This window comes from Euphorbia lathyris, chromosome 2, assembly GCF_963576675.1.
Source record: "Euphorbia lathyris chromosome 2, ddEupLath1.1, whole genome shotgun sequence".
In the NCBI taxonomy this organism is placed as follows: Eukaryota; Viridiplantae; Streptophyta; class Magnoliopsida; order Malpighiales; family Euphorbiaceae; genus Euphorbia; species Euphorbia lathyris.
In genome coordinates, this window is record NC_088911.1 from 131710191 (window position 1) to 131729549 (window position 19359).

General features: G+C 35.4%; 1 protein-coding gene across 1 annotated transcript; it reads left to right on the forward strand.

The window, feature by feature from the left end:
* The first annotated feature begins 6941 nt into the window (after window positions 1-6941).
* LOC136219974 (protein pleiotropic regulatory locus 1) lies at window positions 6942-13364 on the forward strand. Its single transcript, XM_066007601.1, has 17 exons — window positions 6942-7124; window positions 7213-7237; window positions 7406-7517; window positions 7650-7731; window positions 7888-7950; window positions 8424-8508; window positions 9031-9123; window positions 9644-9707; window positions 9796-9881; window positions 9980-10081; window positions 10217-10300; window positions 10509-10569; window positions 11012-11078; window positions 11181-11258; window positions 11758-11822; window positions 12372-12449; window positions 12824-13364. Exons 1-17 carry the CDS (start codon window positions 6991-6993, stop codon window positions 12994-12996), a joined length of 1452 nt encoding a protein of 483 aa, XP_065863673.1. The 5' UTR covers window positions 6942-6990; the 3' UTR covers window positions 12997-13364.
* The last annotated feature ends 5995 nt before the right edge of the window (window positions 13365-19359 follow it).

Sequence of the window (19359 nt, forward strand, 5' to 3'; positions counted from 1 at the left end):
ATGGAAAACTCAATAACATGCGTGCTTACATCGTCCCGAATACTTCAATTTAAAAATTGAAATACAAGACGAATGATATATCGTATTTATACTAAGTTAGTTTGATATTTTGCGTATAAATTTGCCATGTGAAGTTAGTCTTTTCGGCTTAACTAATTTAAAAGGTAAACACAAAGATATATGTTTTATTTTTATAAAGAGATTAGTTAAGGAATAAATTCAGTGAAATTTTGCTCGGGACTAGCAAAAGATTAAGTGTGGAGATTTGTTAAGCCCAAAATATACCTAAAATATCATTAACATTTACATCATTTTTATTACGAATTTGTGTTATTTATATCTGTTTAGATTACTTTTACTTTCGAATATCTTTCTTTCTTGCAAGGTACTTGAATATTTGGTAAAATCCAAATAGGAACGAAAAAGGATCTAAAACAGAAGAAAAACCCTACAAAAGGAGTCAAAGACGACGTAAATCGAAAGCGCCAAGTCGAGGACACGAACGAAAGCAAGAAGTAAGAAAACCTGCCGGGCCGCGACAGTGGATCCCAGACCCGCGGCCGCGACACGCGTGGTATAACCTTTTCTTCCCTTCGTCCGTCGCTCAGCTCAGTGCTACGTCATTCACGGCCGCGGATTACTATCCTCGGTAAGTGCAGAAATTCACCAAGAGCATTTAACACATGCTGAAAATCCAAGAAACGCGTTCGTTCAAGTGGATAAAGACGTCCTTTCACAACGGACACGACTCTTAACCAACGGATACATCACTTCAAACACAACCCTTCAACATCTATAAATAAAGAGTTGATGTTGAGAAAAAGTGTAATGAAATGCTATAATATAGATATAGAAATCAGAGCGTAGAACTTATGTCGAAGTTCTAAGTAAAAACATTTCGAGAGTTAGAAATTAGATTCTGTACAAAACAAGATGAGGTACACATATTGTTTATAGTTTAATTACAACTCAGTAGCGTTTAGACATTGTTCCAGTTTTAGTTTGCATCATGGTAGTGGCCGACCGAATCCCTATTACAAAGCTACAGCGAGAAGATTGAGTAAAGTGTTCGCCCCCGAGCCTGACAACCTCCTAGGAAACCCAAGGAAGCGGAACCGATCAAGCCCTTCACTTGCACGCCCTCGAAGAACTCGATGCTCCTTATTCTCTGTAAACTTGTATCAATTTATATTTCATCTAATAAAGTCCGTTCTATTCGACAAATCGTTATGCAGCACTTATGGTAACCAATCCAATATAAGTGAGGCTGGTGTTTTCATTAATACGCACTTGAATTCAAAATTATTACAAGGAAACTTTGTTGAACACTTAGGCAAATTATCATCTCGAAAGAGTTTTAATTTGAGTAAGGGCAACTATCCCGAAAGGGTTTTGTCGCGTTCAAAGCCGATTAATTAGAGGTTCCGTCATTTATTTCATCATCATAATCGATACAAAGTTTAAGTTGTTTTCTTTGCTTAATGCAAATGAACAAATTTATTCATTTTTCTAATAAGTTCTAAATGTTCATGTTTTGTAAAATTCATCCTTAAAATCAGATGATCTTTCTAACAATCGATTTATTCTAAATACATAATCTTATTCCAGCATTTTCAAATACTCAAAGTTCACAAATTCAATCAAATAAATTTCCTAAATTCAATTAATCCAATTTTCACTTTTCATTTACATTTAATAATAAATCCAACAAATTCGAAATTAATAATTCAAAAATAAGTTTTTCGTTAAAAAACGTATCCCTGTGGGATCGATATTTTTATTACTACAAGCGAAACCGTGCACTTGCGGAAATCGCTCAACACAACTCCACCACCATCCAGCTCCACCTCCATTCCCACGTCTGAGCCAAATTCCACTGCTCAACTTGCATATCTTAGTGCAACTCAGTCTGGCCATCGAATCATAGAATCGGCTCAATCTCTTCTCCAGGAGTTCACCACTTCTGATGCTGCTAGGTCTGCTCATCCTGAGTCAACAAATATCTCTGCCATCACTCAACTTCTTACTGAAATTAAGGGACTCAAGGATCTTATCAGTGTTATGACCACCGTCCAATCACAGCAACCTAAGCAAGATCACATTGCCAAGCTGACTGAGCTATTCCTTCTGATGATAAACCACATGAACTCCCTTGAAGGTAAAATCAACAATCTCTCTGCACCTAATCCAGGATATGCAACTTCGGCTGAGTTAGATCAACAATTTGCCAAACTGAGAACAAAACTACCCAACCTTGGGACAACGGCCAATCCTGCGTATGCCACATCTGCTGAGCTACATGACTGCTTTGCCAAGCTGACTGCCGATCTCACATGTACACGAGAGCTCGTTTCCTCCACTTCTCAATGTACAATTGATCAACTCAGTGAAGCCGTGAGTCTTCTCAGTGTGAACAAAGCCCAGATGGATGTTGACCCCATCAATGATAATCTGTCAAAAGGTATTCTGCAGGCCATTCGCTACGACAATGCTCAACGCATATTCTATGACTCTGCTCTACTGAAGATGTATCATCAATCCTTTGCTCAGATTACCAGCTCTCTTACTTGGCTTAGTAAGTCCCATGAGTGTATTATCAACCTGATCACTGGGTCCATCCCAGTTTCTCGAAACGTTCGAGATGATTGTGTTCCTGTGATAGATGGCTTGAGTGAGAGCACAAAGAGATTACAACGTTATTCCAATGTTCTATCCTCTGCTGCGAGAAATGACACCTTTGTCTATAAACCCGATGCTGGCAAAACGGGGGAGAGAACTCATCATGGAACTCAACAAGGGACAGGAACATCAGGGAGCAAAGAGAAAGGCAATGGTGAGAAAGGAAAAGGCAAGGCTTAAGAAGAGAGATTAAGAAGAGAGACTAGTGAAACTTTTTTATGACTCTAATTTGTGTGGGCACAAGTATTTTGCATTTGTATGTTTTATTCTGAGTTCCAATGAACTGTGTTTTTTATTCTGTTCAAATGTCATGCTTGTCAATGCACATTAACATAAACAAATTGAACAAAAAAATACTCAGTATACATAATAACGAGTAAATCAAACTGAGTATTCAAGCATTTCTGAAAGCTGGCCTAGACTCAAAATAAATTAGAACTGAATCTAGTCAGTACACACATCCTTAGTTTGTCTCAAAATAAAATCTTGGAAGGTTTAAGAGGTAAATTAACAGATGCAACCCTTACTGGGGAGAAATTTCAGAAACATGAAAAATAAATCAATCATGGGGAATTTCAAAACTGAGTTCCATAATTATGCATTTTGCCAACATCAAAATGAGGGAGTTTGTTGAAACACCTTTCCACAAGATTTTGATTTGACAAAATCATCCATGATTAAGGGACAATTAAATTTAAGTGCTTTATTTTAATTGTACTAATCCGTTTGTTCAATGTTGAGTATAAATATAAATAAAGATAAATATAAAAAGTAAGACAGGAAGCAGTCAGCATGAGATGAACAGAACAAGCTAAGTAGAATGAAGGACAACATAGAAGCCTAAAGTATCAAGCTGAGTGGAATCAACCTTAGCATCAAGAGACTAAGACATAAAAGTCCAACAAAGAGAAGCGAAATGCAACTCAGCATAAGAAACAACAACAACAACTATCTTACGAAGCTGAGCTGACTAAAAACATACTTAGCCTAGGAATTGCCAAAGACAATGATTTACGCAATAGAAGCTGAGTGATTCTTCAGGACAGCATGAAAAAGTCATTTGCTAAAAGACAATGATTACCGCCCCTCTGTACTAATAATTGAATCCTTGGAAATACGCAGAAGACACATTCCGAGATGTATGGGTCAATGGATTATTGGTAAAGGACAACTGACACAAAAAGACAAGCCAGACATAAGAAGACAAGCCTGATGTCTGAAGGAATGCAGAGGAAGGGAATGGCCGGGACAGTCTGAAGCTGACCAGAATCTGTCCCTTAAAAGAGCCGTTTCAACATCAACGGCTAAATCATTTCAAAAATGATCCATCACAGATTTTCCTATATAAGGACAATCAAACTTCTTGGATCATTGTCGATTTACAAAAAGAAAAGTACAAGAAGAGAAAAGATACAAAAGCACTTAGATACAAAAAGAGATCTTACACCCATCTTCCATTCTTTGTGTAAATGCTAGAGTGATTACTTGTAATCTTCTAAAGTGTTCTTTATTCGAAAAGGAACAAGTGTTTATCAATTGTAACATTGAGAGTGTTGTGCTGAGTGTTTGGTTGTAAACATTCAGTGGTAGAGAAATCTAGGTGCTGGGTTGTAGCACTTAATAGGAGTTGAGTAGACGAATAGAGGAAGGTACTCTTGCATACTCAACTGCCTTGTAATCGGTTTGTGCTCTACCTTTAAAGAGCTCAGTATTGGATTCTAAAAGCCCGGAGGACTCTAGGGACTAGACGTAGGCAGAGAGGCCGAACCAGGATAAGTGATACTGAGTAATCTCTAAACTCTCTCTCAATATATATATTTGCATGTGTTGTGTGTTAAGTTTATTCATCATACAAAATTGTTTTAAAGTTGATTCTGAGTTATTTCAAGTGCTGAGTTAGAAACTGACCTCCAAGAGTGTCAATATCTAACATACAAATAAAACAGCCTTAGTCAATATCTGGCTGAAGCTGTCTTGTAACATATCTGGCCAAGCTGACCAAAAGCTGAGTTGACAAACTCACCAAATAACTAAGTCAGCATATTAATTAAACGAAAAAAGTTATAATAGTTCCTAACCCCCCTGGAACTAATCATACGGGACCAACAAGCACCACTCTCTCAATTTTTACACTTGATACAAATTTGTTCTTTCTAGATGAAGAAAAGTTTAGATGAATACAAATTCAATCTAGACTTTTACACAGAGATAGAAATTTGGTGTAAGATTTTCTTTTCTTGTTTGAATGTGCTTTATATGTATGCTCTTTTTCTTTTGTACTTCGGCAAAGGATCCAAGAGTTGAACTTGTCCTTTTATAGTGAATTCCTGATGCCTTAATCATTTGATGTATCCGTTGAATTCAAACGGTCTTCTTGCGTCATTCACTGGTCAGCATACAGTTTTGCAAGCCAATCTTGTCGTCTGAATTTAGCAGGCGTCAGGCTTGTCTTCTTCCGCCAGATTCATCTTCTAGCGTCAGTTTCGTCTTTTAGCCAGAGGCCAGTTGACCCATGCGTCTCGAAACTATCTCCTTGCGTAATTCCAAAGCTTCTGAATTGGCGTAGATCTCTGTCGGATCTTGTCTTTTAGCAAATGGATCATTGGCGCTGTCTTGATGAACACTCAGCTTGACTCTAATAGACGTTGCCTTTGACCTTTGTCTCTGGTGATGCTGAGTCATGTTCTACTAAGCTTCTTCGGTCAGCTTCGTCTTCAAGCATTTGTTTTGAAGAAGACTTTTCTTCTATTATGCTGAGTCGTGTTCTACTCAGCTTCTTCGAGCAACTTCGTCTTCAAGTGTTTGTTCTGAAGAGGACTTTTCTTCTATTGTGCTGAGTCGTGTTCTACTCAGCTTCCGTGCCTCATGCTGACTTCATTTTGTCGTACTTTTTTATTTCTGTTCACTTATAATTATACTCAACATTGAACAAACACATTAGTACAATTAAATCATAACACTTAAATTTCATTGCCTTAATCATGGATTAACTTAAATAATTTTGTCAAATCAAAATTATGTGGAAAGGTGTTTCAACAGTAATAACCTCGTTTATGTAATAACTTCTTTCGGTCCCGACTTGGGCCAATGGACTAAAGTAATAACCTCGCTAAATGCATTAAGTAATAAAAATATTTAAATCCTTAAGGGCCCAATGAAAATATAAATTAATAATTATTGAATTACATACAATATATATAACCAAAACCTTTCAATCAATCAACTAGAAGTCATTTCTTCTGGAAAAAATGCATCTATAGTTGATTGTTTTTTCTTTCCACCTAAACCAAAATGAACACTATCCTTAACTTTTTATAGTGCAAACACAACTTCGGGTCATGGGTTCGAATCACATTCGGGTCTGGTGGGGATTTTTCTTTCTTCTTTAATGTAAGCGCATTGTGCGCAAATTTTGTTTTAAAAAAAATTAAATAATCTTTTTATAGATAAATATAATAATATAATTAAATTAATATATTATATTTTTTATCAGTAAAAAATAATGAAGTGACACCTCAGCTCCATCGTTACTGTTTTATATTATATATAGATATGCAGAGAATTAGAGAAATTTTAGAGATTAATTTAAATTATGTAGAACTTTTAGATATAGATATGCAGAGAATTAGAGAGATTTTAGGGATTAATTTAAATTCTGTAGAACTCTTAGATATAGTACGGATAAAATAATCTTTTTATAAATAAATATAATAATATAACTAAAAGTTAATATATTATATTTTATATTATATTTTTCATCAGTAAAAAAGGAGGAAGTGATACCCCAACTCCATTATTACTGTTTTATATTATATGTAGATGACAAATAAGAACATAGTAAAGTCTTTCTTTTGGATTAAAAGGTAGCAATTAAGGGTAAAAATGCTCTCTAAAAAATGGAACAATAAGTTTTATAAAACCAGTTTTTTCAAAATTAGCTTTTTGGATCCAATAAGTTCTTTCAAACTTCTCTTCACCAAACACCACTATTAGAAGTTTGAGTCAAAACCTCTAAAATGATTTAAACCTCTAATTTTACTCCTCTTTACGAAGATAGCCGAAACAAACCCACTTTCATTTAACTAAGTTGAGCTTCACATTTTGACTCAATTTATGTGAGGACTGATTTGATGAAAATTGAATAATTAGAGGGCTTTATTGCTGATTAGTGTAGAATATGGGCTAATTGATTTTCACACTATAGTTCAGGGGCCAAATGATATTTATGCCAATTAAGCTCCCTCTCTAACTCCATCATAGTCATCTTCCTGTCTAAAACCCTCGTCTTTACTGGTACAATTAGGGAAGAAGATGCCAGGGCCGACGATGGAGATGGAGCCAATAGAACCACAATCATTGAAGAAACTCAGTTTGAAATCACTGAAGCGAGCTCTTGATCTCTTCTCTCCAATTCACGGCCAACTAGCTCCGCCTGATACAGAAAGGTTACCACAAAGCCCTAATTTCATGTTTTTCGCATTTTAATTGTATTTTGTTATTTGAAGCTAATTGGGGTTTCTTATTTTTTTTCAGTAAAAAAATTCGCTTGAGCCATAAGGTTAGTGAACTTCAGTTCATATATTGGTTTTAGGTATGGTTTTATCGTTTATCACATTCTTTGCTTTTAAGTATATCGACCAAGTTTGGTCGATAACATGATTCTTACATGTCAAGGTTCACAGGGACTAGTCTTGAATTTCGGTTTGATTTCAGATTTTTTGTGCAGATAAATATCGAGTATAAAGGAATTAAAAGCTTAGGTGACCTTCCGCGAGCAGTTAATTCTGCTGCAAGTGGGCAACAATCTTCAGCTCCTTCCAATGTCCTCGCTCTTCCAGGTAGTAGTTTGTTTTTGTTTTTCTCTATAATGTTTGGTAAAGGCAAAAGATTTTCTCCATCACATACTTTTTCAATTAGCATAGTATTTCTTTGCTTCTGAATGTATGTCTATGTCTACTGTTGTTATTCAGGTCCAGAGGATTCTAAGGAGCCACAGAAGAGTGGGATTCATAATGCATTAGTAGTCGGTCCGTCTCTGCAACCAAAGGGAGTGTGAGTACCCCAACCTATGCCAACAGCTTCTGTGTTCTCTCTCTTCATATGATTTTTCCATCTATATGAAGTCAAGTCACTATCCTTAACATTATTGTATCTTCTGAATAAAGCTTTTGTTGCTGATGTTGCTGTTTGTTTCTGTGGTTTTATCAGAAATGACGGTGGTCCTCATGGGAAAAGTAATGCTCTGATTCCAGGTTCCGGGTCATCTGAAAGGTTTCTTTTTTTTCTTTTCCTCCATATTGTACCTATTATTCCTGATAATCTTTGAAGCAGATATACTTCTGAAACGATGTTTCATGCTCTATATGTGTGGATACTCGACTGGCTATGTTAGCACTCCATAGCTATAGCTTCCAACTTAATAAGTTTTACTCATCACAACAATGAATTTCAAGAAAAATCAATTTTGGACTTGAAGGTTTGAATTCTATGTGCGTAAAGCCCTTAATTTCCTGTCATTCTAGCCATCATAAAACCTCATTAAGAGCACCACTGGTAGTATGTCATTTATAGTCAATATCCTCAACCAGGGAAAAGAGATTATTTTGAATTAATGTTATATGTACTTGAGGAGCATGAATTGATATTTTGTGAGGTGATTTTTTTAATATTATTGTATTCCTAGGACCGATGTTTCCTAATAATATGTTATGTCAGCTCTAACCTATATGCTTTCCATCTTATAGGAATTTCTCAACATCTGCTATAATAGAAAGAATTCTGAGCAAATGGCCCCGTCCTGTCTGGCATGCTCCATGGAAGAACTACAGGGTATATATTTCCAGACTGTTTTTGAGACGCTAGATGGCAGACGCATGTTTCCCTTGATTGAACCTGTAAATTACAATAAATACATCATCTTTTGAAGTTCGGCAAATTTTCCTTATGTGTCATTTTGTTAGTCAAAAGTTCTCACTGTCATGATAATCGAATTCATTTTCCTGCTTCTGTTGAGAACTAATAAATTATAATTGATAGTATTGGTAATTCCTCTTAAATTTATGGCCTCTTTAAACTATTGTTTTGCTTGATATATTTGAAAGCAAAATGCTAGCAACAGTTGGTAGTTTCACTCTCCTCATTACAGACTCTCTCATTAGGTGAATTCACTTTGAGAAAGAAAGAGAATAAAATCATCCAACATAAGGGTGAGTGTTATGGAGAGTGATGCTGGAAATTGGTACTAGCATTTCCCTAGTTGTATTGTAAACAAATACGGTCTATGTTGGTCTTGATGTGGTAATTCTGTACAACTACGTGGGTGTTTGACATATTTTTCAACTGATCACGCAGGTTATTAGTGGCCATTTGGGATGGGTGAGATCTATTGCATTTGATCCAAGTAATACATGGTTCTGTACTGGTTCTGCTGATCGAACGATCAAGGTATTAAATTTTATTTATTTATATACTGTTGGATTGGTTTGATATGAACATGGTCTCATAATCTGTTTGTTTCCCTGTCTATCTGCCCATGTATGCGTATGATTGGAATTCAATTTAATCATTTATTTACTATCTCTGGCACCAGTTTTCTAGCTGTACAGGTGAATGGAATGATTAACAAGTTTATAAGTTATATGGACATATGCTTCGGAGCCTTCCAACATCCAGAAGATCATATATATATTGAAGAAGTGTTTTGAAATTTTTGCCAGTAAATGTAGAGTATTAGACACCTGCTTGTGGAAATGGAAAGAGCCAAGAAAAACCAATTTCTGTCATGACCTGTCTCGGGGATTTTATTGCTGATAGGGATTTTTAATGAATTCTGTTAAATTCGAATTTCTTGTTCTACCGTTACACCCTCAATGCAATAATTTAACTAGGAAAATATTGGATTTGCCTCATTTATGGTAGCAATATCTGAGGGTTTTTCTTGTCCTCTTGAATTGTGGTTGACCAGATTTGGGATGTAGCAAGTGGGAGGTTAAAGCTCACACTGACTGGGCACATTGAACAAGTCCGAGGTTAGTTGAGATCATTGCTGATGCCAAGTTGCTATTGATTAATCATGCTGTCAAATATAAATATTGATACCTCTTATTCGCTTTGTAGGTCTTGCGATTAGCCAAAGACATACATACATGTTTTCTGCTGGTGATGACAAACAGGTGAAATGCTGGGATCTTGAACAGAATAAGGTGAGACACTTTACCTAGTTCACTTATTTATTGATCGACCATTTCAAGGAACCACGGTTTATGTGACTGACTGTTGACAATAAACTTGTTTTGTATAGGTTGTCCGGTCGTATCATGGGCATCTAAGCGGTGTCTACTGCTTGGCTGTTCATCCTACCATCGATCTTTTGCTAACTGGGGGGCGTGATTCTGTTTGCCGGGTATGAACTTTTTTCTCAATTGTTGATATCACTTCATGGGTCGTTGATGCTGTATAATTGTATATCATCTAAGCAGTGTGTAAGTTTTTGTAGCATATGAGACTAAAAAGATGATAATATGTGAGAAAATTTCAGGTCTGGGATGTGCGTACCAAAGTTCAAGTGTTTGCACTGGCTGGGCATGATAATACAGTATGCTCAGTTTTTACTCGACCGACGGTATGGAAACTTCCCTTTTTTTGCCTCTTTTGTTCTGGATTCAGTGAAAGCATCCTAGTATTAGTATTTGAACGAAATTTTTATATGATACATGCTACTTAAGATGAGACAAACAAATAAATTATGTGTACGGGTTTAAGTTACTGTACCTGTTTTATCATATGTTGTATGACATTGTTGGTATAACTACGCTTGCTATTATTTTCAGGATCCACAAGTTGTCACTGGCTCCCATGACACAACCATTAAGTTCTGGGACCTTAGATATGGTAATTCACTTTACCGGTAAAATATGTCCATAGCCTCTAAACTATAATGCTACTATAGTTCCTAAACTTCATTTCGTGACATAAAAATACGTGAACTTTACATTCCATTAACATAAACTCCAATCAACAAAAAAATCTGTAATTTTTTTTTAACAAAATGATTACTTGGACAAGTTTGACTGTATCATTGACTCTTCTTTTTATCAACATCACCATAAAGTATGATCAAATATCTATTTTTCCCTCATCATTTTGTTAATTTTTAATAGATTCTTGTTGATATAGAGTTTAAACAGTATTGTAAAGTTCAAGGATTTTTTTATGTCAAGAAAAGTTTAGGGGTTATAATGTTAGTATCATTATAGCTAACGGGCCATGAGTGTTTTCTCTTATTCAATAGTTTATGTGTTTTCTTAGCACAACAGTTCTCTTTGCCTTACAGGCAAGACTATGGTAACTCTCACACACCACAAGAAATCTGTTCGAGCCATGGCAATGCATCCTTCCGAGTAAGTCTTTGTATCTCATCTGTTAATTTTGTCAATAATAAATATTACAATATCTGGTGATTTTTCTGTAAGTTCTGTTCATACTTATTTGATGTTGTTCAGGCATGCCTTTGCATCTGCATCAGCTGACAATATAAAGAAATTTACTCTTCCAAAAGGAGAATTCATGCACAATATGCTGTAAGTTGTCAACCGTGCAATGGTTGTTGCTTTGCTTATATTCAAGATATGCAATAATTCTTTTAAATGTATCTGTTATGAGCATTTATGTTATGTTACATGGAAACTGAAACGAAAACGAACACTGAGAAACGATATTTGTAAAAGTTATAGGAAATGGGAACGTAGGAAAATGTGTAAATAATGATCTAAAATTTTTTAGGGGGGTGTATTGAACTTGTGATTAGCATTGATCAACTTTTGAAAACATATTACATTGGGCGAGTTTCCAATATTTAAAATGATGGAAATGTGATGCGAAACATTTAGTATAAGTTTCTGAAATTTTTGGCTTCTGAAATGTGAAACGCTTCAAAATCAAAGTTTCCGTGCAACATAGGGTAGTGCTATACTGAAGTAAGTATGAATCTGTGCTTCTTTGTTATCTTTCAAGTCTATGTTGTCAAGTTGTATCCTGAAGCTTTTTTTTTTTTTTTTTTTTTTTTAATGATGTGATCAGCTCCCAGCAGAAAACCATAATTAACGCAATGGCTATCAACGAGGATGGTGTAATGGCTACAGGAGGTATGACTTAATTTCTTCTATTATTTTTATGTTGTCCAACTTCTTACTTTCTTGGCTGATCCAAAAAGGAATTAGGCCGACAGCATGACATGAACCAAACACGAATTTAGTGGGTTTTTGGATGTTCAGAAATATTACTATATCCACTTATATTTTTAAATGTCACCACCATTAACAGAGATAGTAAAATTGCATGTTACTCGTGAAAACAACAATTATGACAAAAAAAAATTATGTCGGATTAGGATTGACTCATTTGATACTAATATGATAATTGACACGATAAAAACATGACCCACTTACACGAATTGCCACCCCTAGATTTGAGTAAGCCGAAGAACCTGTTCCATGGTAATCTTAAACAAGCTCCACCTGTTCCATTGTCTTCTTTTTTCAACACATTTTTCCTGACATAACAAGGCACGGAGTGTGAAACTTGTGTGCCGCTTAATCCCCAATCTCCAATTTAATTATAAAGAATTTTTTTGATATGCAGCTGCAGTTTTTGTGCACTTATAAGAAATTAGTATTGTGTTTCTGTAATTGTAGGTGACAATGGAAGTATGTGGTTTTGGGACTGGAAAAGTGGTCATAATTTTCAGCAAGATCAAACTATTGTACAGCCTGGTATGTCTTGTTGCCTCTCTTGCTCTCCGTTTTTCGGAATTAAGGATCGATTTGGTGCTTGAAGTTCCAAGTAGGATCAATTAGTTCAAAATCAAATTTGGATCTTCAACTTGGTTAGGATCAAATTAGTTCAAAATGACACATTTCAGCATAGGTAATCATACGTGTCACTAACAATCATATACTGTCACGTCATTATGAGTAATTTTGATCCTAGATGTCAAGTTGAAGGGTCAAATTGTGATATCCGAACTTGATTTTGTACTAAATTGATCTTACTAGCCAACTTCACGAGGCTAAATTGACCTGTTTCCAATAAATTTTCTTGAGAAATTGGAGTGAACAAAACAATGCTGAATGATATTTGATTACAGGGTCATTGGATAGTGAGGCTGGTATCTATGCTATGTCATACGATATAACGGGTTCAAGGCTTGTGACGTGTGAAGCCGATAAAACAATCAAAATGTGGAAAGAAGACGAAAATGCAACACCAGAAACCCATCCCCTCAATTTCAAGCCTCCTAAAGATATCCGACGGTTCTAATTCAATCTTGTCTGAGAATCCCCCTTAAGTATTGAGATTATCCGACGGATGGATCGATCTTGAAGTATTTGGTGCTTTTGAGTTGAAGCTACTAAAAAGGTAATTGTTTTTGTTCCTGTAGAATATTAATTACTTCATTATAAGCTTCATGTTGTTGTCATTCAACTTTTTCTCTCTCCTTCATTGTTCATTTCCAATTTCATAAATTGGGATGTGTTTACTGTGTCGGATATCAAATTAATGTATACTAAGTTTAACTCTAATACAATTCAAAAAAAATCATGTTATTGTCACAAAAAAAAGGAATCATGTTATTATCGGGTTAACCCGAACTTAACCTAAAACCTATTGCAGTTATACTTGTGATATTTCGGGTTGGGATGCATTTTATTTGACAGTTTTTTGGATGTTAAATATTATCGGATGGTTTTTGGAAGCACATCATGTTATAGCAGTGCAATGTTTCACAGTTTATGTATAGTTTATATATATCACGGTGAATTTTTCCGAAAAAAAATGTGTCTTCCACGATGATATTTGATAAGTGAGATTTTGAGTAAGTGTTTACATGATGTGTCTTCCACAATCGTATTTGATAAGTGAGGAGTGAGTGTTTACATGATATTCTTCTATCTGGAGAAATGATTCATTGAAATAATGAGCCATCGATAATATCGACACGTGTTGATATGAGATCGCTATATGTTCGAGAGTTTCTTCATTCAAATTTTGTCCTTGTTGTGGGATATCTTGTTCGTACACATTTTCTTTTCTTTTTGTTTCTCGAGCCTTTAGTGAGTTGCAGATAAAGTTCAAAAAGATCAAATCTTTGATGGTTATATCATAATACATGATTAAGTTGTGCAGACTTCTGGATAGACATCCTATATTTGAACTGAATTTTTCTCGTTAAAGATTTTATTTCTAATTGCTCTGGAAGAATTTGAAGATTTTCAACTCATATATCATTTAGGTCGTAGTTAAAAAAATGAAATAAGTGTGAGAAACTCCCAAACATTTGGCGCTTTCAGATGTATCGATACCAATAGTGGCTAATTATTTCGATGAATCATTTCTTTAGGTAGAATTAGATTATGTAAACACCTACTCGAAACATCACTTATTAGATTCTATAATGGAAGACAATTTTTTTTGAAGGATTTTCTATGATATATCTAATCCATGCATAGTATCACAAAGATGAATACAAATTTTTGATAACCATTTAGTATCGGTAATAGGTCCGAAAATGTATAAAAAATATCAATTTTTTGATATTTGTAAACCCTGTCGAAGTAAGGAACCATGACATTTTGAGAGAGTTGAAAATGCACTATCTTGTGAAAGTTTACATACATTTTCCTTTTTTTTTTTTTCCAACACAGACAAAACTCTAGTTTTTTCTCTTTCCAAATGGTAAATATTTCTCAAAACATGAAGGCCCTGTTTGGGAATTAGCTGTTAGCTGATTACATTAGCTGATTTGACTAGCTGATTTGAACAATCGGCTTGGGATGAATGTCATTGGTTCTTTTCCTCTCTTTCCCTCTCGCGAGCTTCCTTTCGGAGTCGGCGTGCTTCCTTATTCGCGAGAATTTCCTCCCTCCGGATGCTTCCAAGGTTAGTGGCAGGCGTGACCAGGCGGAGCGGATGCCCCGACGAAAAAAAACCTCCTTTTCTTCTTCGGCCTCTCTTTCTCCGGGGGAGTCGTTTTCGGGGAAGTCGTCCGTAAGGAATAAGCGTTTAGGGAAAGCAGTCCCTCCGGCTATTCCGGTAAGCAAGTAGCCCGTTATGGATTCCCCCCCGTACCCCAATTTTATTTTACTCTTTCCGGCTATGTATAGTTGTTTGTTAGACCTGTTTGGTAAAAATTAGCTGATTGATAATAGCGGTTTGTGCAAAAAAGACAAATAAGGGCATTAATTTTGGCGCAGGAGAAGAGATAGTCTATTTATTGGGGTCAAATAAGTCCATTAATTTTAATATCTCAAAAAGCTAATTGAAAAAGCTCCTAAAATGAGCTTTTTCAAAATTAGCGTTTTCATCTCAAAACGCTCTTCCAAATCTCTCTCCACCAAACACTCCAATCAGCGGTTTCAGTGGTCAAACTGCTAAAGTTGGTCAAAAATGCTCTTTTTATCCCAAAACGCTCTTTGCCAAACAGGGCCGAAGTGTGTATCAAACCAACCTTCCTTTTCCCATAATTTGTTTTTTCTTACGACACAAAAATCGAAGTTGGGTTTTAAGGGTTGTTGATCAAAACATCACAATTGAGTTCAAATAGAAATTTTGATCCAATTTCAATTGATGCTTTGTTTTTTTTTTTTTTGTTATTACTTTCCTCGCATATGTATAAGAAAATCCATTTGATTTTTAAAAAAGCATTACCAATCTTTAACTTTTAAAAGAATGATCGAGTTTTCTCAACCTTTTCGGCCTTTTGATTCATAGAAACAAGTCAAAAAGATTGAGAAAGATTTTGTAAAGCACCGTAAATAAGGATATACAAGTTTGTAAACATATAAGTGTATGGTTAACCTAATAACAAAAATATTCGTAAAGGGACTACAATCAAGGTTGTAAAAAAATGCTAAGCGGGTACGACCCTCGAGGATTAACCAATGATTAATCTTGGATTGATCGAAATTAATCGGATTTATTTTTTATATTTGTCAATAAATAAATTATTTTTTGGTAGACAAAGAAGGCTCAAGGCCTAAAGAAATAATAAACAAATTATTAGATAGATATAATTAAAAATATGTATTATACTATCTAAAAATAATAATATAAATTGATTTAACGTGTATATATATATATGCAACATACCTTTAAAATGTGCAAACAATAATTTTATTAAAACAAGTCAAACAAGTAAAAAAAAAAGTATATAAATAATAGGGAAAGTACAAAAATAAAATTTATGGTTTGGACGATTTGCAAAGATGGTCGCCGATATTTAAAAGTTTGCAAACATTGTTCATGTGTTTTGTGCAGTTTACAAACTTGGTCATTTTGTAAAAAATTATTATCGGGACTATTTATCCCAAAAGGGAGCGATTTGGAGCAATTAAAAAGACTTACTTTGCAAATTATTCAAAATACAACATGTGACTTTACAAATTAACTAAACCACGAGTATTGTGTGAATGAAAAATTGACTCACATATTATTTAACTGCCAATTTTAGAAAAACGTAGAACTCATGTTTGTAAAATTTTAAACCACATGGATTGTCTTTGCAAATCGGTCAAACTACAAGGTTTATTTTTATACTTTTTCTAAATAATATGATTCAGAATGTTCTTAACTTCTTAAACCATATCATGGAAAAAAGTAGAGAATGCAATTAAATAAAGTATCCGAAAATAATAAATACAATTCAACAACAAAATATGAACTATAATAAAGCAAAAAGAAAGTATTAATAAAAGTTTATTGTTCTGATCATCGCCTATGCATTGTCCAAGTTGTTTAGACACTAGACCTGTTCATAGGCGGAGCTGGATCGGGCTCGGACCGGGTCCAACGAGCTTTTATCTAAAAATGCTCATCCCAGGTCCAACCCAGTCCGCTGTTAATTTAGACGGGTTCGAGTTAAAAATCAAATCACAAACCTAGCCCATATAAACCCACCTGGCTATATATATAATTTTTACTAATATAAAATAAAATTTATACTGAAAAATAAATATAAATATATAAATTTATTAATTAATATTAATAGGCGGACCAAGCTGGGTCGGACCGTGCTATTTTTATAAATCCTAAGGCTGTTCAAAATATAGGCGGGCTTTAACGGGCCTGGACCCAAGAATAATTTTTCTTGTCTAAGCCCGTCCTAGGGGGACACTGTTGGTCCCGTGTAACGTGACAATATTAGTTCCAAGAGGGGTTAGGAACTATTTAAAAAATTTCACGTTAGGCTGACTGTTAATTTCGAACTTAGACTTTCTCGAAGTCTTTTAGCACGGTGATACTGAGTAAGTTTTAGATACAAGCTTAGTCAACATGTGACTAAGTCTGAATCTGTACTTGAGTCAGGAGATAGCACTTGAGTCTATTCCTGAACTCAGCTTCGCAGTTCACTCAACTCAGCTTATGTTATTTTTAGCGTTTTAAGTAGGCAGTATTATAGCAAGCAATATGTTAAGGAGATAAGGGTTAGAAAGATATTACTCAGCAGACGTATCCTGGTTCAGCCTCTCCGCCTACGTCCAGTCCCCGGAATTCCTTCCGAGCTTTTCAGAATCCTCTACTGAGCTCTTTAAAGGTAGAGCACAAACCTTTTACAATAGAAAGCTGAGTATACAAGAGTACCTTCCTCTATTCCTCTACTCACTCCTATTTCTACCGCTGAGTACTATGACCGAGTACTCAGCTTCTCCTTTCTATACTTCTAGAAATGATAGGTGTTTGTTTGTCCCAAACAACAATTGCTAAGACACTTTAGATGAATAAGACCACTCTAGACTTTTACACAAGATTGGAATTGGTGTAAGATTTCCTTTGCTTTTCTCACAGAACTTCAAATATCAATTTGGTCAGCGTTTCGACTTGATTGAAGATCTGCATCTAATGAAGCGTTTGAATGGCCTTTTTATAGTGACACTTGATACACCGGCAATTTCGAATTTCGAAATAACCGTTGGAGGGAAACGGCTTCATGTCGCTTTCACTCAGTACGTGCTCAGCGTCTTTGGCCAATGATATTCTTGCATCTTCTGTCTTCGACAGTACTCCGCAGCTTTTCTTCAGGCAATCATAATGTTTCTATATTTTTGGCAAAGTCTTCCAGGCAGCTTTCTGTGTCTTCTGAACTTTACCCAAAGTAGAAATACTTTGTCTTCAAGTTTGTTTAGGTCAGCCGCTGACCTGACTTCATTGTCGCACAACTCAGCAGCTTCGTCTTGATGCTTTTGATCAAAGGCTTCTCGATCCTTCTCGTTGCTGGGCTTGCGTTTTATTCAGCTTGAGCTGCGTTTTGAATCTGTTTGGGCCGTGTGGCTTTCATCCGTTGACTTGGGCTTGACTTTCTTTTGTGGGCTTTTGGGCCTTACAACTTAATGTCTTATAAATTACTCAATATTGAACAAACACATTAGTACAAATAAATCAAGGCATTTTAAACTTAATGTGTTAGAATATTTTTATCATGGAGATTTAATTTCTGTTAAATAATTTTGTCAAATCAAAATCATGTGGAAAAGGTGTTTCAACAAACTCCCCCATTTTGATGTTGGCAAAAATATTCAATAAGGAACTCAGTGTTGAGCTCCCCCATGACAGTTAACCTTGTTGAAACACCTTTCCACAAGATTTTGATTTAACAAAATCATACATGATTAAGAGGCAATTAAATTTAGATGCTTTGATTTAATTGTACTAATATGTTTGTTAAATATTGAGTGCAAAAATATATAAAGTAAAGACAGGACAAAAGTCAGCACAAGCAAAGCTGAGTAGAACGGAACTCAGCATGACAGAATAGAAGCTGAGTGGAGTTAAAATTCAGAAGCAAAATGAAGCTGACTGAAGTTGAAGACTTCTTCAGGAGCGGTTAAACAAAACGGAGCTGGTCTAGAAGGAACTCAGCATAAACGTTGAATACTCGATGAGAACAAATGAAGCTGAGTAACAGCCAGGACAGCATGAAGGATCCGTTCACTAAAAGACAAAGTCTGCCAATCTTCTGCACCAATAATTGGAACCTCGAAGACACCTAGAAGACTAATTCCAAGAGTCATGGGACGTTGGATTATTGGAAAAAGACAACTGACACAAACAGACAAACCAGACGCTAGAAGACAACCTGACGCCTGAAGAAAAGCAGAGGAAGGGAATGGCGTGCAGTCTGAAGCTTTCCAGAAATTGTTCCCCAAAAGAGCCGTTTTGATGTTAACGGTTAAGACATTTAAAAACGATCAAATCTACAGATTTCCTTCTATAAAAGGACAATCGAAAAACCTGGATAACTGACTGAAGCATCAAAAGAAAAATACAAGAGAGAAAGATTCAAAAGCACTCAAATACAAAAAGGATCTTACACCAACTTTTCTATTCTATGTGTAAATGCTAGATTGATTTGTAATCATCTAAAGTGTTCTTTAGTTCAAAAAGGACAAGTCTGTGATCAATAGGAATATTGAGAGTGTAAAGCTGAGTGCTTAGTTGTAAGCATTTCAGTGGTAGAGAAATCTAGGTGCTGGGTTGTAGCAATTAGTAGGAGTTGAGTAGACGAATAGAGGAAGGTACTCTTGCATATTCAACTGCCTTGTAATTGGTTTGTGCTCTACCTTTAAAGAGCTCAGTATTGGATTCAAAAAGCCCGGAGGACTCTGGGGACTGGACGTAGGCAGAGAG